This window comes from Globicephala melas, chromosome X (assembly GCF_963455315.2).
Source record: "Globicephala melas chromosome X, mGloMel1.2, whole genome shotgun sequence".
Classification (NCBI taxonomy): Eukaryota; Metazoa; Chordata; class Mammalia; order Artiodactyla; family Delphinidae; genus Globicephala; species Globicephala melas.
Genome location: NC_083335.1, coordinates 33,214,250 through 33,235,621, shown reverse-complemented (window position 1 = coordinate 33,235,621; position 21,372 = coordinate 33,214,250). Strand labels below are relative to the sequence as shown.

General features: G+C 42.2%; 1 protein-coding gene across 2 annotated transcripts in view; it reads right to left on the bottom strand.

Annotated features, from left to right (window-relative positions):
- The window catches only part of TRPC5 (transient receptor potential cation channel subfamily C member 5), a 265,763-nt gene that overhangs the window by 129,114 nt on the left and 115,277 nt on the right, over positions 1-21,372 (bottom strand). For both annotated transcript variants that reach the window (XM_060292268.1, XM_030835730.2), the window contains one exon: positions 6,000-6,398. In XM_060292268.1, the coding sequence (XP_060148251.1) occupies positions 6,000-6,377 (378 nt within the window). In that variant the 5' untranslated portion in view covers positions 6,378-6,398. The remainder of the gene's footprint in view (positions 1-5,999; positions 6,399-21,372) is intronic.

The following is a 21,372-nucleotide window of genomic DNA, read 5'->3' as shown; positions in this document are numbered from 1 at the left end:
ATGATGCCGTGCGGTCATTCTGACATTTTCTTCCAATGAAGTGGCTGATTTATTTTCTTGACTTGATTGACACAACCCATGTTTTTGGCCTAGAACTTTGACTTTGGAACGAAACTCATAGAATCAAAGCTGTGACTCAGATTACTATAGCGATAAATACCTATTGTTATATTGGGCAATTCAGGTAACAAAGACTTAATAATATTTTGTATTAATTCTAATGATATGAGTATCATTATTGAATGCTATGTGCCACAAATTATACCAAATGTTAAAAAATAATTCTCATTTAAACCTCGCAACCACTTATGATGTGGGTAATATTAACCCCATTATACAGATAAGGAAACTGATGCTCAATCAGGGCAAACAACTTTCCTAAGGTCATGCAGTCTGAACACTTAGCCACTATGTGCTAGTGGGTGCTTAATACATATTTAAAAATGAATAAATGAGATTAGCCAGCAGGAGTTCTCAGCATGGCTTCAACTAGTAGGAACAGGAACAGTACTGCCTCCCATGTATTGAGTATTCACTATGTCAGGCACCCGTTCTAAGTAATATACATGGATTATTTCATTTAATTTTCACTAGAACTCTATGAGGTAGGCTCCATTATTGTTGACATTTACAGATGAAGAAACTGAGGTTTGGAGAGATTAAGTGGCTTGTGCAAGGAAGCACATCTACTAAAACTGCTAAGACTCCAAAGTCTCTGTTCTTTCTACTACTCCAGGCTGCCTGTAAATAGAGTGACTTGTGCAGTTCTGTTCCTTACTTTCTGCTCTCTTGCTGAGTACTTGAGATTTATAGGCTAGACACTGTAGGCCCCATTTTTTGCACCAGTCACCTTTTCCTAGGCCCTCAGTGTCCCCTCTACACTGTGCCATCTCTCCCTGGGACCAAGGATCAGATAGGGGAAGGGGTAAGTGGAGTGCTTTGTTGCTGATTTTCTGCAATCTCAACACAAACACTTATCGGTGTTGTTGAGACTTAATCTCGCTAGCTCATCTGTTAGACCAATTTTAATTTGGAGCCATCTGCCACAGACAAATGAGTAATTACGGCAGAGCCCAGAGGGGCGGGCCATGGGGAGAAGGTTGGCTTAGCCTCTTGCCACCTCCCTGCATTGACGCAAGTGACCAAGAAAGAAAATTCCTTGGGTGGGCTGTTGATGCAGAGGCCAGCAGCTCTACCTCCCTGTTGCTCAAATCCTTAGACTCCAGTGAACAAGGAGGGATGAATGTGGGGTCATGGCAGGAGAAGAGGCTCTCCCCGTCACCGTACTGGCGGTGCCTTGTGGTGAGCACCACTTACCAGCTGGTCTCTCCACACAATATGACAGGCTAAGTCAAACTGATGGAGTGGAGCTGAAGATAATAGTCATTGAACTCTGTCTAGCATTAACTTCTGTTGCAGAAGACTTTACTATATCTTTATCTTACTTCTTCCTCACAACAGCCCTCTATGTTAGGTAGGGGTGGGCATTGTGAGCTTCGTTTTATAGATGAGGAAATTGAGTTGTAGGGTGATGCTATAACTGGACACTTGTAAAAGACCTTATGACTTGCCCAAGGTCACCCTGTTAGCTACAAACTGGCTAGCACCTCAAACTCCAAATTAGAGTCTGTCATTCTGTCTTCTAGACCAGTGGTTTTCCAGTTATGCTTTCTTCTCAGGGCCAAGGAGTTATGGGTGTGTGTGTGTGTGTGTGTGTGTGTGTGTGTGTGTGTGTGAAGAAGTGGGGCTTTTGGCCCTGACCTGCACTTAAACTAGGGCAGCTCTGCTTGGGTCTGTTTGTCTTACGTCTCCGTAGGATTTCATTGAATGAAACACTCCGCTACTGAAAATGTTTGAAAACTACTTGTCTAGGCTAGTATTTCTCATCGAGAGTGTAGTGGGTTGAACTGTATCCCCACAAAAGATATGTTCAAGTCTTGACACCTGGTACCTGTGAATGTGACCTTATATGGAAAAAGGGTCTTTGCAGATGTAATCAAGTTGAAATGAGTTAGTCCTGGATTAGGGTGGGCCTTAAATCAAACAGCTCGTGTCTTTATAAGAGATAGGAGAGGGAGATTTGGACACAACCACACAGATGAAAGGCACAGAGGAGAACCCCATATAATGACGGAGGCAGAGAATGAAGTGACGCAGCTACAAGCCACGGCATGGAACAGATTCTTAGAGCCTCCAGAAGGAACCAGGCCCGTCAACACCTGCATTTCGGACTTCTGGCCTCTTGAACTGTGAGAATACATTTCTTTTAAGCCACCCCGTTCGCCGTACTTTGTTATGGCAGCCCTAGGAAATGAATACAGAGAGTCACATAGACCTCTTACCTAGAAACGGGTTGGGGGTGGGCTTATTAACATGCTGATTCCAGGCCCAAACCCCAAGATTCTAATTCTGTAGGTATGGATTGGGGCTCAGGAATCTGTATTTTGACAAGTTCTCCATATGCACAAAGCTTCATCTTTGAGCTGGTTTTGACCATAGACAGACACAAGACTCCTCTCTGGATTGGAGCTGGATTTGCGCCCCCTGCTGACGATGCTCCTCTAGTGCTTCCAAGAGTCAATGGGCCAAAGGCGGTAGGTTTCATGGACAAGCAATAGGCTGGTATTAAACCTTCTGTAGTCCAAAATTTTTTGAGAGACTACAGAGAATAATGAGAACTATTTGAGTGTTTTCCCCAAGGAATCACAAATCCCACAGGTGGCCAACATCTAACCCTAAGGAAATAGGCTGTAGTGGTTAGGGAGTGGGTGCTTCCAAGAGGGTCGGTTTTCTGGAGTAGCAAGAAGACCACAGAATAACACACATGTGCACACACGCACGGAGTCTTCTGCTTGTTGTCTGGTGCAGGAAATTCTATCTGATAGAGCATCACCCTTTTTACTTTAAGATTTGGTACCTATTAAAAATGCAGGTGTCCATGTGAGTGATGATACTTGAAGCCAGGGTCAGCCATGTACACCCAGCCTCCAGTCTTTATCTGAGAGCAGTTTTGATAGGCTAGAAGAGGAAGAAAAGCATGATGGGCTGGGGTAAGGGTACGGCAGAGGGGGTCTTACTGCCAACCTGAAGCCAAACTCCTTGCTCAGTAAAGCCAAAGAGGGGACTAGTTTATCCACCCAAGATTGATGGAGGTCAGCTGTGCCCGATCCTTTGGCGAGCTGGGGGAGGGCCTCCATGAAAAGGGACAGGTGTTTGGATTCTGTGTGTGTGAAGAGTGCCTTCCTGGGAGTAGCCTGCCCAGCTGGACCCAAGGTCCTTCAGGAGTCCTGTGTTTGCTCACATCCCTGACTGCTCCCAGGTAAACAAATCTTGTTTCTATCTCCCAGAGAGGCAGGGCTCCAGCACTGTGGCAGCCTGTTGTTATAGTTACTGATATATGACTTACCACAGCAATTGTCAGAGCAATGGAAGAAAATGCAATTTAGTAGCGGCCGGTGGTGGAGTTGAGGAGAGAGGAGAGAGGAGAAAGGGAGGAGAAGGCTGCTGAAGAGACTTCAGCATGATGTACGGTGGACAAAGGAGGCAGTGAGTCTGAAAGGCCCTTGGTGCAAAACAGCCTGTCCCCAGTAGCTTCACCCAGGTTTCATCTGCCTGACATTCTACCAGTGATGCTTCATTTCTGTGAGGTAAGCACTGCTTCTATCCAGGGGAGGTCATGCCTTAGATTGTACTTTCGAGTGACTTTACCTGGCGCCTTTCTTCCTCAGGGCTTGCCAGAGCAATGGGGAAAGATGGGAGAAAGGGTTGGCCATCAAATAAGGACTTGGCCTCCTTTCAAAGCTCAGATAGGGCTGCCATTGCTAGTCCCCTCTTTGCAAATTTCCTCTGTGCTCTCCCCTCTTTCAAAACAGTTATGAAGCTAAATGCGATTGAATGTGAAAGTCCAGGATGTCTTGTTCAAGCAGCTAGCTATGTGCTTTTCTGGGAGATACACTTGACTCCTTTTTGTTCATCAGCAAGAATTTATCACCCATTATATACTAGGCGCTGGGTCAGGTGCTGATGGGGGATGCATGGAAACAGTTGGCCATTAGAGTATGCGTCACATTTAAGAAACAATCTAGTTACAGAGACTAAACATTTATACAAGTAAGGCTGACCAGTAGTGTGTATTAGTGTGTGATTGATGTCAAGTGAAGGGTAGAGCCAATGGCTACATAATCTGAGGTGGACAAGATCATGGAGCAGAGTAGCTGGGTAAGCCTTAGTTCAGATTAGCACATGAAATCACTCAGACACTTAGCAGGGCTCTAGGGAAAAGGGGCCCAGAACAAATCAGTTGTGATGGGGATGGAGACGTGGACTAGGTAGGGAACATGCTTACACCTCTCTGCTTAGCTATATATCCAAATCCTATAGGCATGTCCTTTCCAGAGAGGTCATCCATCCTCCACTCATCTATCCTGTCTCGGAACTCCTGTGCTGGGAGTTCTCAGACTTAACTCAGACTTCCAGGAGAGCAGGATAGCCTAGTGGTTAAGCGGGTGGGGTTAGGAGCTAGGCTGCCTGGGTTTGAACTCTGGCTCTGACATTTATTGTGACCTTGAACAACTGACTTAACCATCCAGTGGCTCAATTTGTCTCATCAGTATCATGGGGACAGTAATAACAGTGCCTGCCTAACAGAGTAGCTGAGAGGATTAAATCGTGTAAAATGCTTAGCACAGTGCGGATGCATACTATTCATTCATAAAATAAATATTTACTGAGTGCCTTTGATATTGCAGGCACTTTCCCAGTGCTGGGATACAGCAGTGAAGAAGAGAGATAAGGTCTCTTCTCTCTTGGCACTGTGTTAAATGTTGACTCAGGCCCTTTACCCAAGGAACTTTTAATCTAGTACCTTGCTTTCTGCTCTATCAATTCCAATTCCTAGTCTGCGAGTTATCAGCTAGCTTATTTTCATTCCTTCTTGTTTAACTAGGCAAGTATTAAAGCTATTAATTCCCTTTAAACCCAGCTTTGGTCATGTCCCATACGATTTGATGTTGAGTGTTTTCATTATCGGTATTTTTTAAGCACTTTGCAATTTTGGTTTTGGTTTGTACTATTTCTACTTTTTAATGTATCGTGGTATTCCATGTTTGATGGCTGTATTTTCTTTGTTCCTACTACATGCGCCTACTGTGCTCCAAAGGAAGAGAGACAGTGGAGACCCGTCTAACTTGAGGGGTTTAGAAGGGACTAAGGGGGAGACAGGACTAGAAAAGACCATTAATGAAGGGTATTGAGTGCTAGGCTTCATGGGCTGGTTTCTCTTCTAATGAAGAGACATTGGAGTCACTGGGGAGCTGGGCTAGAGAGGAAAGAATGTATGTATCAATACAAGATATTGGGAAGGAAGAACTCGCAGGGCTTGGGGATGGAGCATGGAGACAGGGCAGAGGAAGGACTCGGAGATGACTCCAGAGTGTTAAACCTAGGTGCCTCAGAGGACAGGAGAATCACAGAGGCAAACCCCTGAACGTCTGGGGGTGGAATGCATTCACATGAGTGGAACTGGAGAGGTGTGTAGGCCCCTGTATCCATTTGCATCTGTGCCATGGCACTCAAGTTGAAAGGCCTCCTGTCCTTCTTCAGGAGAGAGTGGGTGAGCAGGGGAAAGCTCAGGTCTGTGTTTGGTTTCTCCTTGTCCCCCCTTTCAGTGAGGAAGGAAATGAAGATGTGGAGCAGGGGGTAGGGAGGGTAGAAGGAGCTTGACTGTTCTGGAAACAGAGAAGACGCTTTTAGGTCGAGTGTTGAAGGTATATGGGCAAGTACTAATAAGGAAAAAGCAAATGAGTAAAACTCAGTGTGGGCCATGCGGGGTAGTTCTAAGATCCCACCTGAGATCACTGATGCTATTCTTGAGAGCAGAGGGCTGCCATGATAGGGCTTCTCAACTGCAGCCCGCCTATAACCTTCCTTAGTTTCAAGGCTTCTGACCCTGCGGTGCTCTGTTGTCCCTGGCTACCTCCCCGGCTGTAGGGGCTTCTTACCTGCTTCTCTCCACTGGGCCGCCTGTAGCTGAGCAGAAGCTCCACAGCGCCCACCACTTCCTTGCGGATGGCGTAGAGCAATGCGTCACCGACGTACACGCTGTGGTTCAGCAGTAGCTCCATGATCTCCAGGTTCTCATTCTCAATGGCAATGAGCAGGGCGCTCCGGCCCAGTGGGTCCATGCAGTTGATGTTGACATTGTAGTAGATCTCGGCCTCCTGGAGGGCCTGCTTCACAGTGGCGTAGTCCCCCTTCTCCACGGCACTGAGGAAGGCCTTCTCCTCTGCAGAGAGCTCCGTCTCAGCCCTCACAATTTGCAGGGGGATTCGGTCTCTGTAGGGTGAGTAGTTGACCCTTTTGTAGTACAGCTGGGCCATGGTTCATAGCAATTTAGAAACCTGAATGAGGAGAGAGAGGGAGACCAAAGATATTCTTAGATACCTGCAGGTCTCAAGTGGCCAGTTATGGAGGCAGCCTTGCTAATGACTTGGAAAATCCTCACCTGTTTTAAAGCCACACTCTTTCTCCTCTTACAAAGGAGCATAGCAGAAAAAGCCCTGGCTTCTGGGTCAGAAAGACATGGGTTCAAATCCTGGCTTTACCAGGTCTGCGACCTTAGGTAAGTTACTCAAGCTCATGGTGTTTCAGTTTATTATTATTAAGCTTATCGATATTAATAATACTAATTGTGCCAGGCTCCACACTAAACACTAATTCCCATCTCAAGGCTACTGTGGGAGTTAAATGAGACAATGACTGATTAAAGCAACTGGCCCAGAGGAAACCTCCTGAGACATGGCACAAGTTAGTTTCTTCCTTCCCTTCTGCTGTCTGGAAATACTCGTGATAATACTTCTGACTGGTGATGCAAAGTTGGACCTCATCTTTGGCCAGTTTCCTTTGGACCCCGGGCCTGTGGGCCTGTGCTAGTTTGTAGAATTACATTTGCAGCTGCCCCAGATGCAGATCCTGGACTGAAACACTGTTGTAGTGCTAACTGAAACATTCTTCTTATTGCTGCTCGCTGGGGAAGGGGTATTGACTCCAACAGATTAAGCCACTACCCCCTCTGCCCACTCATGATTTTGCTCCTCCATGATTCTAAACCAGGCAGCTGACAGATATGAGAATCTGTCTGATTCAATTATGAGAAGTGAACGGCCTGTTTTACATGTACCACATCTAAAGCCAGATTTTAACAGAAGTGATTTCAAAGCAAAACCTATTATTGAGTTCCTACAATATGTTTAACTTTCTCTGGGAGACCAAGAATAAAAGACAGACTTTGCCATTAATTGCATAGGATGAATCACAGTATAGAGCTCTTGCCTTGCAGGTTGCAGATTAAATTCATGCACATTCCTCATTGACTCCTCTTACTAGCCCTATAAGATGGGAATGGTTACCCTCCCCATGGGAGAAGATGCGGCTCAGACCCATTAGGTGATTGACTCTCCTTTCCCTACCATCCTTGGGACCTCCAGAACCCTCTGGAGGCTGAGTTTGGATGAACCCATTTAAGTGTCTTTCATTACCGAACTGTTTTGCCAGCAAAAAGAGATGGAAATGTGATAAAGGGCCTCTTGTCTCATCTCCTGGATATAAGAGCAGATGAAGACATGCAGCTTCCACAAACATTTGCCTTACTCTTCCAGGTAATTGTATCTCTGCTTTGGCAGAGTGAGAGGCATATATTATACCAAGTGGCATTTGCAATTCATGTGCTTGTGATCTTCTGGGAAGTTGGTATTTGAAGGTTAGTGTTGCCTCTTGCCCTGAACAGGCCCAAATGACAAATTTCTCTCTACATCCAACTCTCAGGAAAGCAGAGTGCTGCTTGGCTGTCTTGAGAAGCACTGATATTTTCTTGTGCTACTTTGAAGTAACTCAGCAATGACTAAAGGAAAGTGGCGTTTAGAGGAAGCATTTGTCACTAAACAGCAAATTACTTTAATGATACTAATTGTAGAATGCCTCCTTGTCTCCGTTATAAAGAAAAAAGGGAGGAGAAAGAAGGGACAGTGTGACCTCCTGAAAAGAGACTCAACAACCCAATTCAGTTTATATTTATTTAATTAATCAATATGAACACAGTGGAAGCCTTCCATGTGCCTAGCACTGAGCTAGTCACTTTTGGAACAGAAGAAAGAAAAGGTCCCTGCCTTCATTATCTCTCACCTGGACCATTCCACCTCCTTATAATTAGTTATCCTGACTCCATTCTCTCCCCGTCCAGATCGTCTTCCACACCACCCCCAAGTTATCCTGTGAACCACAAATCTGATCCCGTTTCACTCTCCTTGGTTAGTATCCTGCTGCTCTTGTGATGAAATCAACACTCCTTTCTGAGCTCTACTAGGTCTTGACTTGTGCTTGCCTCTCCAATGTCATCTTAAGCCACTCTTACACCCTTATCCACTATTCTTTAGCCCTGTGGAGCTTCTTTTGGTTCTTCCAATATGTCAAGCTTTCTCCCACCTCAAGACCTTGGATCACCTCCTGGAATACTCTTCTCCAGCTCTTTTCATCTTTCAAGCCTCAACAAAATGCCACCTCTTCAGAGAAGCCCTAATTAACTACCCTGTATTATAAAGTAGTTCCTTCATATTCTTCTCTCCATTGGAGCCTTTTCTCTTCCTTCTTGATGCTAATCAGAATTTCTAGTTACATAGACATATTTCTTTGTCTTCCTGGGTAATCGTCTGTTCAGTCCAATTTGCTTTAAAGCTCAAGTGCAGTTGCATCTGTCCTGTTTTTCACACCCTGGATACATATTTGATGAATGAATGAGTAGACCTTCCATGATATTCTCTCATCTCTCTCCATCTCTCCCCAAGTTCTAGCCGTACTGAGTCATGTTCTCTGAGTTGCCCTTTCATGACCATGCGTTTGCATGTGGCTTCATCCCACCTTCTCCACTTAACTAACTTCTCTCTACTTCAGCACCTTGCTCATAGGTCCCCTTCTCCGTGAAGCCTTCCCCCAAGACCCTCAGAAAGTTAGCCAATCTCCCTCTGAGTTCCCCACTGGCACTCAGATCACGTTTCTCCAATGTCACTCAACTGCGTGTTTGTCTTCCTGCCATTCGGGTAGGAGTACCTTGATTCCTGCCTTCCTAGCACTTACACAGGCTCTGGAACATGACGGGTGCTCAACAGATGGATGTTTGACGAGCAAATACAATCTAGCTGAGGAGGTTGGTGCAGAATGAAGGGCTAAATTGTGTGCTACTGATTTGATGCTTTGGAATTTCAGAAAGGGCTCTGTGAGGCTGGAAGTCTCAGAGAAGGTTTCATGGAGAAGGTAGCTGTTACCCAGTCCTTGGAGGATGAATTTCGTGTAAAAATATGAGGGTAGTTCAGGTACCACACGAACAAAGGTGGTGAGATTGATCATAGCCTAGTTGGGAGATAGTGGTGGGGGCATATTTTTAAGGCTATAATAGGATACAGGGACTAGAGGTAAACTAAAATTATAAGGCAATAGCTCAAAACCTCACTTTCCCCATATAAAAAAAAATGACCTTAGGCACCTGTTGCCCATTTGCCACTTAAGGGGCTAACATGGAAGAGAAGGCTAGATGTCTTCTCATATGGTGTCACTTGTGGTGCTGGGCTAAGCATTATTGCTACAGGAAGGTCTGTGCCCACTTTAGCAAGGTGAGGCTTGGGGGGAAACCAGAGACAAATGTATCCCAGGGAAAGGTGAGAACAAAGGGAACTAACTCAGTCGGTGCCCTATTGTGTGCCAGGCACTATGCCAGGAGCCAGTGCAATAAAATAATTATTACAGTTCTGAATAATTAATATGTCCTGGGCACTGTGCCAGGTACTGGGGCAGCACTAATACTACTACTGCTTCTAATAGTAATAATAATGAAAGCAACAAAAAGTACCATTCATTGAACTCTCACTCTATGCCAGATGTGTGGGTTACAGTAGCAAAGAGAGAGGACAGTAAAATCACTGTAAATTTGTGACTTGAAGTGAGTATGATTGGATGATATATAGTCAATTCAGAGTCTAGTGTCACTTTTCACCTCTTGCATTTGAAATTAATCTGGTCCATTGCGTGTCCAGCGGGCTGTGTTATGAGAAGCCTCATGGTATTCCTCTGTAGAGAAGAAAAATCTTTCCTCCAGAAGTTTGCCTGAGATGTACTATTAGAGAGTCACTCCTTTGCTTTAAGGCACTACATCTCTAAAACTACCCCTGGAAGGAAAAATAAATCATGTGGCCAATAGCTAATAGCACCTTAATGTGGATTCCTTGATTAGGAAAGTTGCTGTGGCCTTGGGAGTAAAGAGATGTATGTTTAGTAGGACATGAAAGATGTGATGGAGGGGAAAGGAGAGGCCTTTTATGTTTTCATGCCCACCTCTACACTACACGCTGAGAGTGATGTAAAAATGGGTTCCCTATATAGTTTGTCTACATGCAGGCTTCTTTAAATGTCTAATGACTTTGCCTAGTTTCCTGCCCTCTGCCAATCCCCAAAGCTGGCGCCATTTGACCCTCACTTACGGCTTTAGCCTTGCTGCAAGCTCTGAGGCTAATTCTTTCTCCATATGCTTGCTATTAGTCCTACTCTGTCATTATTCTGGGAATAAGTAACTAATGATGGAATTTCTGGCATCTCTTGAAGATGGATTATAGGGAAGTTTCCCCTCCATCAGCCTTTACCTTTCTACTTGGCAGACTGCACTCATCTGCCATTAACCTAAGCCAGGAGGTGAGGCTGGCTTTCCCATCATTATGCACTGGCCTTGAGGTGTATGCTTAACTGAATGAAATGAAACCAGCCAGCACTTCGTGCCATTCTACGAGTGAACCCTACTCCCAGTGTAGTCCCCCAAGCATGAGAGATTAGGAATGGTCAATCAGGCTGCCTCAGGGGGCTTATCGTGTTCCTTCCTTTCTGTGCTGCTAGCCAGAGGAGTTTGTCTAATGGGATCTGTGACATTTGTGGTTTTAAATGATGCGATTTAAAGAGCTACATCAATGGGCCGCGCAGAAGGCCAGGATGCAAAGTATTCTCACCAAATCCCAGCCCAGATCGTTGCCCAGCTCAGGACTTTGTCTGTGAGAAGGAAAGCCTGGCTTCCCATGTAACTAAAAAAATGGACATGGGATCTGTGTGTGGCTTGCCCTCTGTGCCATGAGGATTGAGTTTGAATGGTGAAACCCTTGTGACGTCTTGCCCTTATCCAAGCTTATCTGTCTACTTGTCCATCTCTTCAGAGTCCTTTAAGGAAAGTCAGTTTAATTTGATAAACTTGTACAATCTCAAGTGGATAATAAACATTCAATGAATATGTACCAGGCACTGTGATAGAAGACGATGATAACAGCTAGGTTGCTTAAAGCCATACCTCATCTAGTAAAAAATTCCATTTGAACAAGAACCTTGAATGCCCAATCCAATGAGTGACTAAAGTGGAAACTTCATGCACATAGCCACAGGGGTGGGCTGCTCGGAGGAAGATTATGTGTAGGTACGTGTGTGTGTGTGTGTGTGTGTGTGTGTGTGTGTGTGTGTGTTGATTTCGAGAGCATTTTGACTCCTTTAAGAATACCACTTTTAGAACTTCCTAATTTTAATGTAGTAACACTAATCTTTCCCAGAAAGGTCCAGATCTTGAGCCTCCTGCAAGGGACCTCAAAGGTCATCTAGAATAATCCCCTGTCCTGTGAAAAAACCCCCTTGACAATATCCTTGTTAAGTGATTGTTCACTTAATGAGCACCTCCACTGATGAGAAACTCACCACTTTCTCACCTTCATGGTGAGTGCTGACATTCAGCAAACGCTGGTTTATGTCCCGCTGAAATCACCCACCTACAGCTTCTATTCCATGGCCCTAGATCTGCTCTCTAGAACAGTATTGAGCAAAGCTCTCCTTTCTTCTATATAACAATCCTTCACGTGTTTGATTTCAGCTCTCAGGTTTCTCTCTGCCCCCAGGAGTCTCCCCTTCTCTAGAATTACAAGCATCCTAGTGGTCTGATTCTAGTTATACTGTGCTTTGTTTTTCTTAAAGTTTGCTGCTCAGAAATGAACACAGTTCTCTAGAATGGTCAGGCCAAGACAGATTACACTGTCGCTGATTTTTTCTTCATTTCTCATTCAGCAAGATCAAGACACCATAATATCTTGTTTCAAAAGGCACTTTAGACCATCCTGCGTAGTGGTGTGTTTGTAGTATTATGCTTTTCATTTGTATAAATCTTATCAATCCAATAATTTCATTAATTTAGAAATAATAAATTAACATGAAGCACTTATCATGTGCCAGATATTGTGTGTGCTAAATGCTTCACATACATTATTTAAATTATTCCTCACTTTCAGGCAGTTACCATTATTATCTCCCACCTCACAGATAAGGAACCTGGGGCACAGAGAGGTTAAGTAATTTGCTTAAGTTCACATAGCTAGGAAGTGTTGGGAAGGGGTTAAGAGCCAAGCTTCTGACTCTAGAGTCTACATTCTGAACTGCTTCAATGAAGGTAGATTCTTTTGTATGCTCCATGATGCTTATAATAGTGCCAAGAATAGTAGATATTCGATGTTTCAGTTTAATACTTGTTATGCAACTAGTATTTGTCATGGCCAGAACACTTGGCGGTAGGGAATACAAATATACATATATAAATGACATAGCCCTTGTCTTCAAACATTTCCAAGTCCAGAGGGAGGGATAAAAATGAAAATAAGTTAAATGTACTATGGTCTGATATGGAGTCTAATATATAGTAGGCACACTATATAGTAGGAGGAAGTGTTTAACTCTACCTGGGGAGAAAATTGAAGAGAAATATTTGAGCTATGTCTTAAAGGGTTGGTAAGAGTTTGCTAGACAGCAACGTAAGGATGGTCGTTCTAGATGACGGACACAGCAGGTGCTCAGGTGTGGGTATATAAAACACAATGGTATTTTATTTGTATTGGAGTATAATTGCTTTACAATGGTGTGTTAGTTTCTGCTGTATAACAAAGTGAATCAGGTAAACATATATCCCCATATCTCCTCCCTCTTGCGTCTCCCTCCCACCCTCCCTATCCCACCCCTCTAGGTGGACACGAAGCACTGAGTTGATCTCCCTGTGCTATGTGGCTGCTTCCCACTAGCTATCTGTTTTACATTTGGTAGTGTATATAAGTCCATGCCACTCACATCGTCCCAGCTTACCCTTCCCCCTCCCTGTGTCCTCAAGTCCGTTCTCTACGTCTGCGTCTTTATTCCTGTCCTGCCCCTAGGTTCTTCAGAACCATTTTTTTTTTTTAGATTCCATATATATGTGTTGGCATACGGTATTTGTTTTTCTCTTTCTGACTTACTTCACTCTGTATGATGGTTTCTAGGTCCATCCACCTCATTTTAATAGAACATTGGCTGTCTTTCTATTCTTCAAAACTCTCAAGCATGTGATCACCTTGGGACCTTAGCGCATGTGGTTGGTTCACTGCCTATAATACTCTTCTACTAGACCTTCAGTTTCCTTCTTATCATGTAGATTTCAGATCAAATGTCATCTTTTCAGTAAGCTTCCCAAGAACACATTTCTAATGGAGCAAGTCCCTTCATGTCACCCTCTTCTTATTATACAGAGTTGATTTTCTTGAAGAACTTATTACTATTTGAAATACTCACATTTTTGTTTATTGTTTTAACATCTAGTTCCCCCAAACAAAATGTAAACTCCATAGTAGCAAGAACCTTATCTGTCATGTTTACTACTCTATATACAAAACCTGGCACGTAGTAGGCTCTCAATAGATACGTATTAAATTACTACATGAAACAGTGGTAAGGATAGAGATGGGGGAATGCTCTGTCAGTAGAGCTCTGCTTTTTCTTTTCTGTTTTTTTTTTTTTGCCACAACACACGGCATGCGGGATCTTAGTTCCCTGACCAAGGACTGAACCCATACCCACTGCGTTGGAAGCATGAAGTCTTAACCACTGGACCGCCAGAGAAGTCCCAAGCTCTACTTTTTCTTGTATGTTTAACCTCCTCCCCTCCATGCAGCCAAGTGCTTAGGCAAGAAGCCACCCTTTCACCTCAAGGAAAGAGTCTTAATTAGTCTAAGACTAAATCAATATTGGTAATTCCATTTCTTTGGGCAGTGATTTACCTAGATTTGAGCAGTTGGTACAATTCTACCCAATGAGATGTACTAGAGGGCTTCTGGGAAAAGTTACTTTGTTCTTAAAAAGAGATGTAAAAAAAAGAAATATTTCCCCTTTTTGCCTCTGAATGTTGTCATTTGCATGTGACACCAAAGACTTTGGTAGCCATCTGGGGACTATGAAGAGAGCCAACCTAAAAGATGCAGCCTCCACATTGAGAATGGCATAAATTGGGTCCTTTGTGATGTCTTTGAGCTATTGAATTAACCAATCTGGGAGCTGCTCAACCTCTAGACTTCTAGTTGTGTGAGATGAAAACCCCTTTTGTTAACCCACTTTTAGGCATGCTTTTCTGTTACAAGAAGGTGAACACGACCTAAGTGATAGCATTTTCTGGAAAATTACCAAAATTAAACCACAAACAAATAGAAAACCTGAGCATATTAATAATCATAGAGGATATTAAAATAGTTTGAAATATCTACCAATTAAAAGTCATTCACCTCAAGACACACCAAGGAAAGCACAGCAGAGGGAAGGAAATAAACGGGTCCTTGATGACATATTGTGTTGTAGGATCAAGCTTCACCTGAAGCCAGTCAGCCTGTGGACTTCTCATTCATGCATACTTTGGAGATATTGTGGGTTTGGTTCCAGGCTTCCACAGTAAAACGAATATTGCAATAAAAGATACTGAAGAGATGAGACCTTAAGCCTTGAGAAGAGTGAGCAAATGTAGGACCTGTGGACTAATGACTGGAGGTTGGTTCAAGATGGCAAAGTAGAACTCCCTCTTTCGAGAACACCGGAATCACAACTAACTGCTGAACAATCATCAACAGGAAGGCACTGGAACTCACCAAAAAAGATACCCCACATGCAAAGACAAAGGAGAGGCTTCAGTGAGACAGTAGGAGGGGCGTAATTACAATAATATCAAATCCCATAACTGCTGGGTGGGTGACTCAGAAACTGGAGAACACTTATACCACAGAAGTCCACCCACTGGAGTGAAGTTTCTGAGCCCCATGTCAGGCTTCTGAGCCTGGGGCTCTGGCATGGGAGGAGGAATTCCTAGAGATTCAGACTTCGAAGGCTAGCGGGATTTGACTGCAGGACTTCAACAGGACTGGGGGAAACAGAGACTCCGCTCCTGGAGGGCACACACAAAGTAGTGTGTGCATTGAGACCCAGGGGAAGGAGCAGTGACCCCATAGGAGACTGAACCAGATCTACCTACTAGTGTTGGAGGGTCTCCTGCAGAGGTGGGGGGTGGCTGTGCCTCGCCGTGAGGACAAGGACATTGGCAGCAGAAGTTCTGGGAAGTACTCCTTGGCATGAGCCCTCCCAAAGTCCACCATTAGCTCCACCAAAGAGCCCAGCTAGGCTCCAGTGTTGGGTTGCCTCAGGCCAAACAACCAACAGGGAGGGAACCCAGCCCCACCCATCAGCAGACAAGCGGATTAAAGTTTTACTGAGCTCTGCCCACCACCAGTTCCTCCCATCAGGAAACTTCCACAAGCCTCTTAGCCTCATCCACGAGAGGGCAGACAGCAGAAGCAAGAAGAACTACAATCCTGCAGCCTGTGGAACAAAAACCACATTCACAGAAAGATAGACAAGACGTAAAGGCAGAGGGCTATGTACCAGATGAAGGTACAAGATAAAACCCCAGAAAAACAACTAAATGAAATGGAGATAGGCAATCTTCCAGAAAGAGAATTGAGAATTATGAGAGTGAATATGATCCAGGACCTCGGAAAAACAACGGAACCAAAGATCGAGAAGATGCAAGAAATGTTTAACAAAGACCTAGAAGACTTAAAGAACAAACAAACACAGATGAACAATACAATAACTGAAATGAAAACTACACTAGAAGGAATCAATAGCAGAATAACTGAGGCAGAAGAATGGGTAAGTGACCTGGAAGACAGAATGGTGGAATTCACTGCTGCGCAACAGAATAAAGAAAAAAGAATCATAAGAAATGAAGACAGCCTAAGAGACCTCTGGGACAACATTAAACTCAACAACGTTCACATTATAGGGGTCCCAGAAGCAGAAGAGAGAGAGAAAGGACCCGAGAAAATATTTGAAGAGATGATAGACAAAAACTTCCCTAACATGGGAGGGGAAATAGGCACCCAAGTACAGAAAGCACAGAGAGTCCCATACAGGACAAACCCAAGGAGAAACACACTGAGACACACAGTAATCAAATTGGCAAAAATTAAAGACAAAGGAAAATTATTGAAAGCAGCAAGGGAAAAACAACAAATAACATACAAGGGAACTCCCATAAAGTTAACAGCTGATTTCTCAGCAGAAACTCTACAAGCCAGAAGGGAGTGGCATGATATACTTAAAGTGATGAAAGGGAAGAACCTACAACCAAGATTACTCTACCAGGCAAGGTTCTCATTCAGATTCAATGGAGAAACTAAAAGCTTTACAGACAAGCCAAAGCTAAGAGAATTCAGCACCACCAAACCAGCTCTACAACAAATGCTAAAGGAACTTCTCTAAGTGGGAAACACAAGAGAAGAAAAGGCCCTACAAAAACAAAACCAAAACAATTAGGAAAATGGTCATAGGAACATACATATTGATAATTACCTTAAACGTGAATGGATTAAATGCTCCAACCAAAAGATACAGGCTTGCTGAATGGATACAAAAACAAGGCCCATATATATGCTGACTACAAGAGACCCACTTCAGACCTAGGGACAATACAGACTGAAAGTGAGGGGATGGAAAAAGATATTCCATGCAAATGGAAATCAAAAGAAAGCTGGAGTAGCAATACTCGTATCAGATAAAATAGACTTTAAAATAAAGAATGTTACAAGAGACAAGGAAGGACATTATGTAATGATCAAGGGATCAATCCAAGAAGAAGATATAACAATTATAAATATATATGCAACCAACATAGGAGCACCTCAATACATAAGGCAACTGCTAACAGCTCTAAAAGAGGAAATCAACAGTAACACAATAATGGTGGGGGACTTTAACACCTCATTAACACCAATGGACAGATCATCCAAACAGAAAATTAGTAAGGAAATACAAGCTTTAAATGACACAAGAGACCAGATAGACTTAATTGATATTTATAGGGCATTCCATCCAAAAACATCAGATTACACTTTCTTCTCAAGTGTACATGGAACATTCTCCATGATAGATCACATCTTGGGTCACAAATCAAGCCTCAGTATATTTAAGAAAATTGAAATTATACCAAGCATCTTTTCTGACCACAACGCCATGAGATTAGAAATGAATTACAGGGAAAAAAACATAAAAAACACACAAACACATGGAGTTTAAACAGTACATTACTGAATAACCAAGAGATCACTGAGGAAATCAAAGAGGAAATCAAAAAATACCTAGAGACAAAGGACAATGAAAGCACCATGACCCAAAACTGATGGGTTGCAGGAAAGCAGTTCTAAGAGGGAAGTTTATAGCCATACAAGCCTACCTCAAGAAACAAGAAAAATCTCAAGTAAACAATCTAACCTTACACCTAAAGGAACTAGAGAAAGAAGAACAAACAAAACCCAAAGTTAGCAGAAGGAAAGAAATGATGAAGATCAGAGCAGAAATAAATGAAATAGAAACAAAGAAAACAATAGCAAAGAACAATACAACTAAAAGCTGATTCTTTGAGAAGATAAACAAAACTGATAAACCATTAGCCAGACGGATCAAGAAAAAGAGGGAGAGGACTCAAATCAATAAAATTAGAAATGAAAAAGGAAAAGTTACAACAGAAACCGCAGAAATACAAAGCATCCTAAGAGACTGCTACAAGCAACTCTATGCCAATAAAATGGACAACCTGGAAGAAATGAACAAATTCTTAGAAAGGTATAACCTTCCAAGACTGAACCAGGAAGAAATAGAAAATATGAACAGACAAATCACAGGTAATGAAATTGAAACTGTGATTAAAAATCTTCCAACAAACAAAAGTCCAGGACCAGATGGCTTTACAGGTGAATTCTATCAAACATTTAGAGAAGAGCTAACACCCATCCTTCTCAAACTCTTCCAAAAAATTGCAGAGGAAGGAAAACTCCCAAACTCATTCTGTGAGGCCACCATCACCCTGAATACCAAAACCAAAGATACTACAAAAAAAGAAAATTACAGACCAATATCACTGAAATCCTCAACAAAATACTAGCAACAAAATCCTCAACAAAATACTAGCAAACAGAATCCAACAACACGTTAAAAGGATCATACACCACGATCAAGTGGGATTTATCTCAGAGATGCAAGGATTCTTCAATATATGCAAGTCAATCAATGTGATACACCATATTAACAAATTGAAGAATCAAAACCACATGATCACCTCAATACATGCAGAAAAAGCTTTTGACAAAATTCAACACCATTTATGATAAAAACTCTCCAGATAGTGGGCATAGAGGCAACCTACCTCAACATAATAAAGGCCATATACGACAAACCCACAGCAAACATCTTTCTCAATGGTGAAAAACTGAAAGTATTTCCTCTAAGATCAGGAACAAGACAAGGAGGTCCACTCTCACCACTATTATTCAACATAGTTTTGGAAGTCCTAGCCATGGCAATCAGAGAAGAAAAAGAAATAAAAGGAATACAAATCGGAAAAGAAGAAGTAAAACTGTCACTGTTTGCAGATGACATGATACTATACATAGAGAATCGTAAAGATGCCACCAGAAAACTACTAGAGCTAATCAATGAATTTGGGAAAGTTTCAGGATACAAAATTAATGCACAGAAATCTCTTGCATTCCTGTACACTAATGATGAAAAATCTGAAAGGGAAATTAAGGAAACACTTCCATTTACCATTGCCAAAAAAATAATAAAATACCTAGGAATAAACCTACCTAGGGAGACAAAAGACCTGTATGCAGAAAACTATAAGACACTGATGAAAGAAATTAAAGATGATACCAACAGATGGAGAGATATACCATGTTCTTGGATTGGAAGAATCAATATTGTGAAAATGACTATACTACCCAAAGCAATCTACCAATTCAATGCAATCCGTATCAAATTAGCAATGGCATTTTTTACGGAACTAGAACAAAAAATCTTAAAATTTGTATAGAGACACAAAAGACCCTGAATAGCCAAAGCAGTATTGAGGGAAAAAAACGGAACTGGAGGAATGAGACTCCCTGACTTCAGACTATACTACAAAGCTACAGTAATCAAGACAATATGGTACTGGCACAAAAACAGAAATATAGTTCAGTGGAAAAGGATAGAAAGCCCAGAGATAAACCCATGCACCTATGGTCAACTAATCTATGACAAGGATATAAAATGGAGATATAAAATGGAGGCAAGGATATAAAATGGAGAAAAGACAGTCTCTTCAATAAGTGGTGCTGGGAAAACTGGACAGCTACATGTAGAAGAATGAAATTAGAACACTCCCTAACACCATACACAAAAATAAAGACAAGATGTATTAGAGACCTAAATATAAGACCGGGCACTGTAAAACTCTTAGAGGAAAACATAGGAGGAACACTCTTTGACATAAATCACAGCAAGTTCTTTTTTCATCCATCTCCTAGAGTAATGGAAATAAAAACAAAAATAAACAAATGGGACCTAATGAAACTCAAAGCTTTTGCACAGCAAAGGAAACCATAAACAAGACGAAAAGACAACCCTCAGAATGGGAGAAAATATTTGCAAACGAATCAATGGACAAAGGATTAATCTGCAAAATATATACACAGCTCATGCAGGTCAATATTAAAGAAACAAACAACCTAATCCAAAAATGGGCAGAAGACCTAAATAGACATTTCTCCAAGAAGACATACAGATGGCCAAGAAACACATGAAAAGCTGCTCAACATCACTAATTATTAGAGATATGCAAATCAAAACTACAATGAGGTATCACCTTATACCGGTTAGAATGGGTGTCATCAGAAAATCTACAAGCAACAAATCCTGGAGAGGGTGTGGAGAAAAGGGAATCCTCTTGCACTGTTGGTGGGAATGTAAATTGATACAGCCACTATGGAGAACAGTACGGAGGTACCTTAAAAAACTTAAAATAGAATTACCATATGACCCAGCAATCCCACTATTCGGCATATACCCAGAGAAAACCATAATTCAGAAAGATACAGGCACCCCAATATTCATTGCAGCACTATTTACAATAGCCAGTTCATGGAAGCAACCTAAATGCGCATCGACAGATGAATGGTAAAGAAGATGTGGTACAATATATACAATGGAATATTACTCAGCCATAAAAATGAACGAAATTGGGTCATTTGTAGAGACGTGGATGCATCTAGAGACTGTCATACAGAGTGAATTAAGTCAGAAAGAGAAAAACAAATATCGTATATTAATGCATATATGTGGAACCTAGAAAATGGTACAGATGAACTGGTTTGCAGAACAGAAATTGAGACACAGAAGTAGAGAAAAACTTATGGACACCAAGGGGGGAAAGTGGCAGTCGTGGGTGGTGGTGGTGTGATGAATTGGGAGATTGGGATTGACATGTATACACTGATGTGTATAAAATGAATGACTAATAAGAACCTGCTGTAAAAAACATAAGTTAAAAAAAATTACGTAAAAGTCATTCACCTCAAGTGGTTTCATATTTGTATATAGAATTTAAAAAATGTAAATGGTTATCTTGATATTAAAACTATTTTCAGATTACAGAAAAAGGAAGAACACTCCTCAATTAATTCTACAGAGCTAGCATAATCTTTTATTTTTTACATCTTTATTGGAGTATAATTGCTTTACAATGGTGTGTTAGTTTCTGCTTTATAACAAAGTGAATCAGTTATATATATACATATGTTCGCATATCTCATCCCTCTTGCGTCTCCCTCCTACCCTCCCTATCCCACCCCTCTAGGTGGTCACAAAGCACCGAGCTGATCTCCCTGTGCTATGCAGCTGCTTCCCACTAGCTATCTATTTTACGTTTGGTAGTGTATATATGTCCACGCCACTCTCTCACTTTGTCCCAGCTTACCCTTCCCCCTCCCCATATCCTCATGTCCATTCTCCAGTAGGGTCTGTGTCTTTATTCCCGTCTTACCCCTAGGTTCTTCATGACATTTTTTTTCTTAGATTTCATATATATGTGTTAGCATACGGTATTTGTCTTTCTCTTTATGACTTACTTTACTCGTAGCATAATCTTAATGCCAA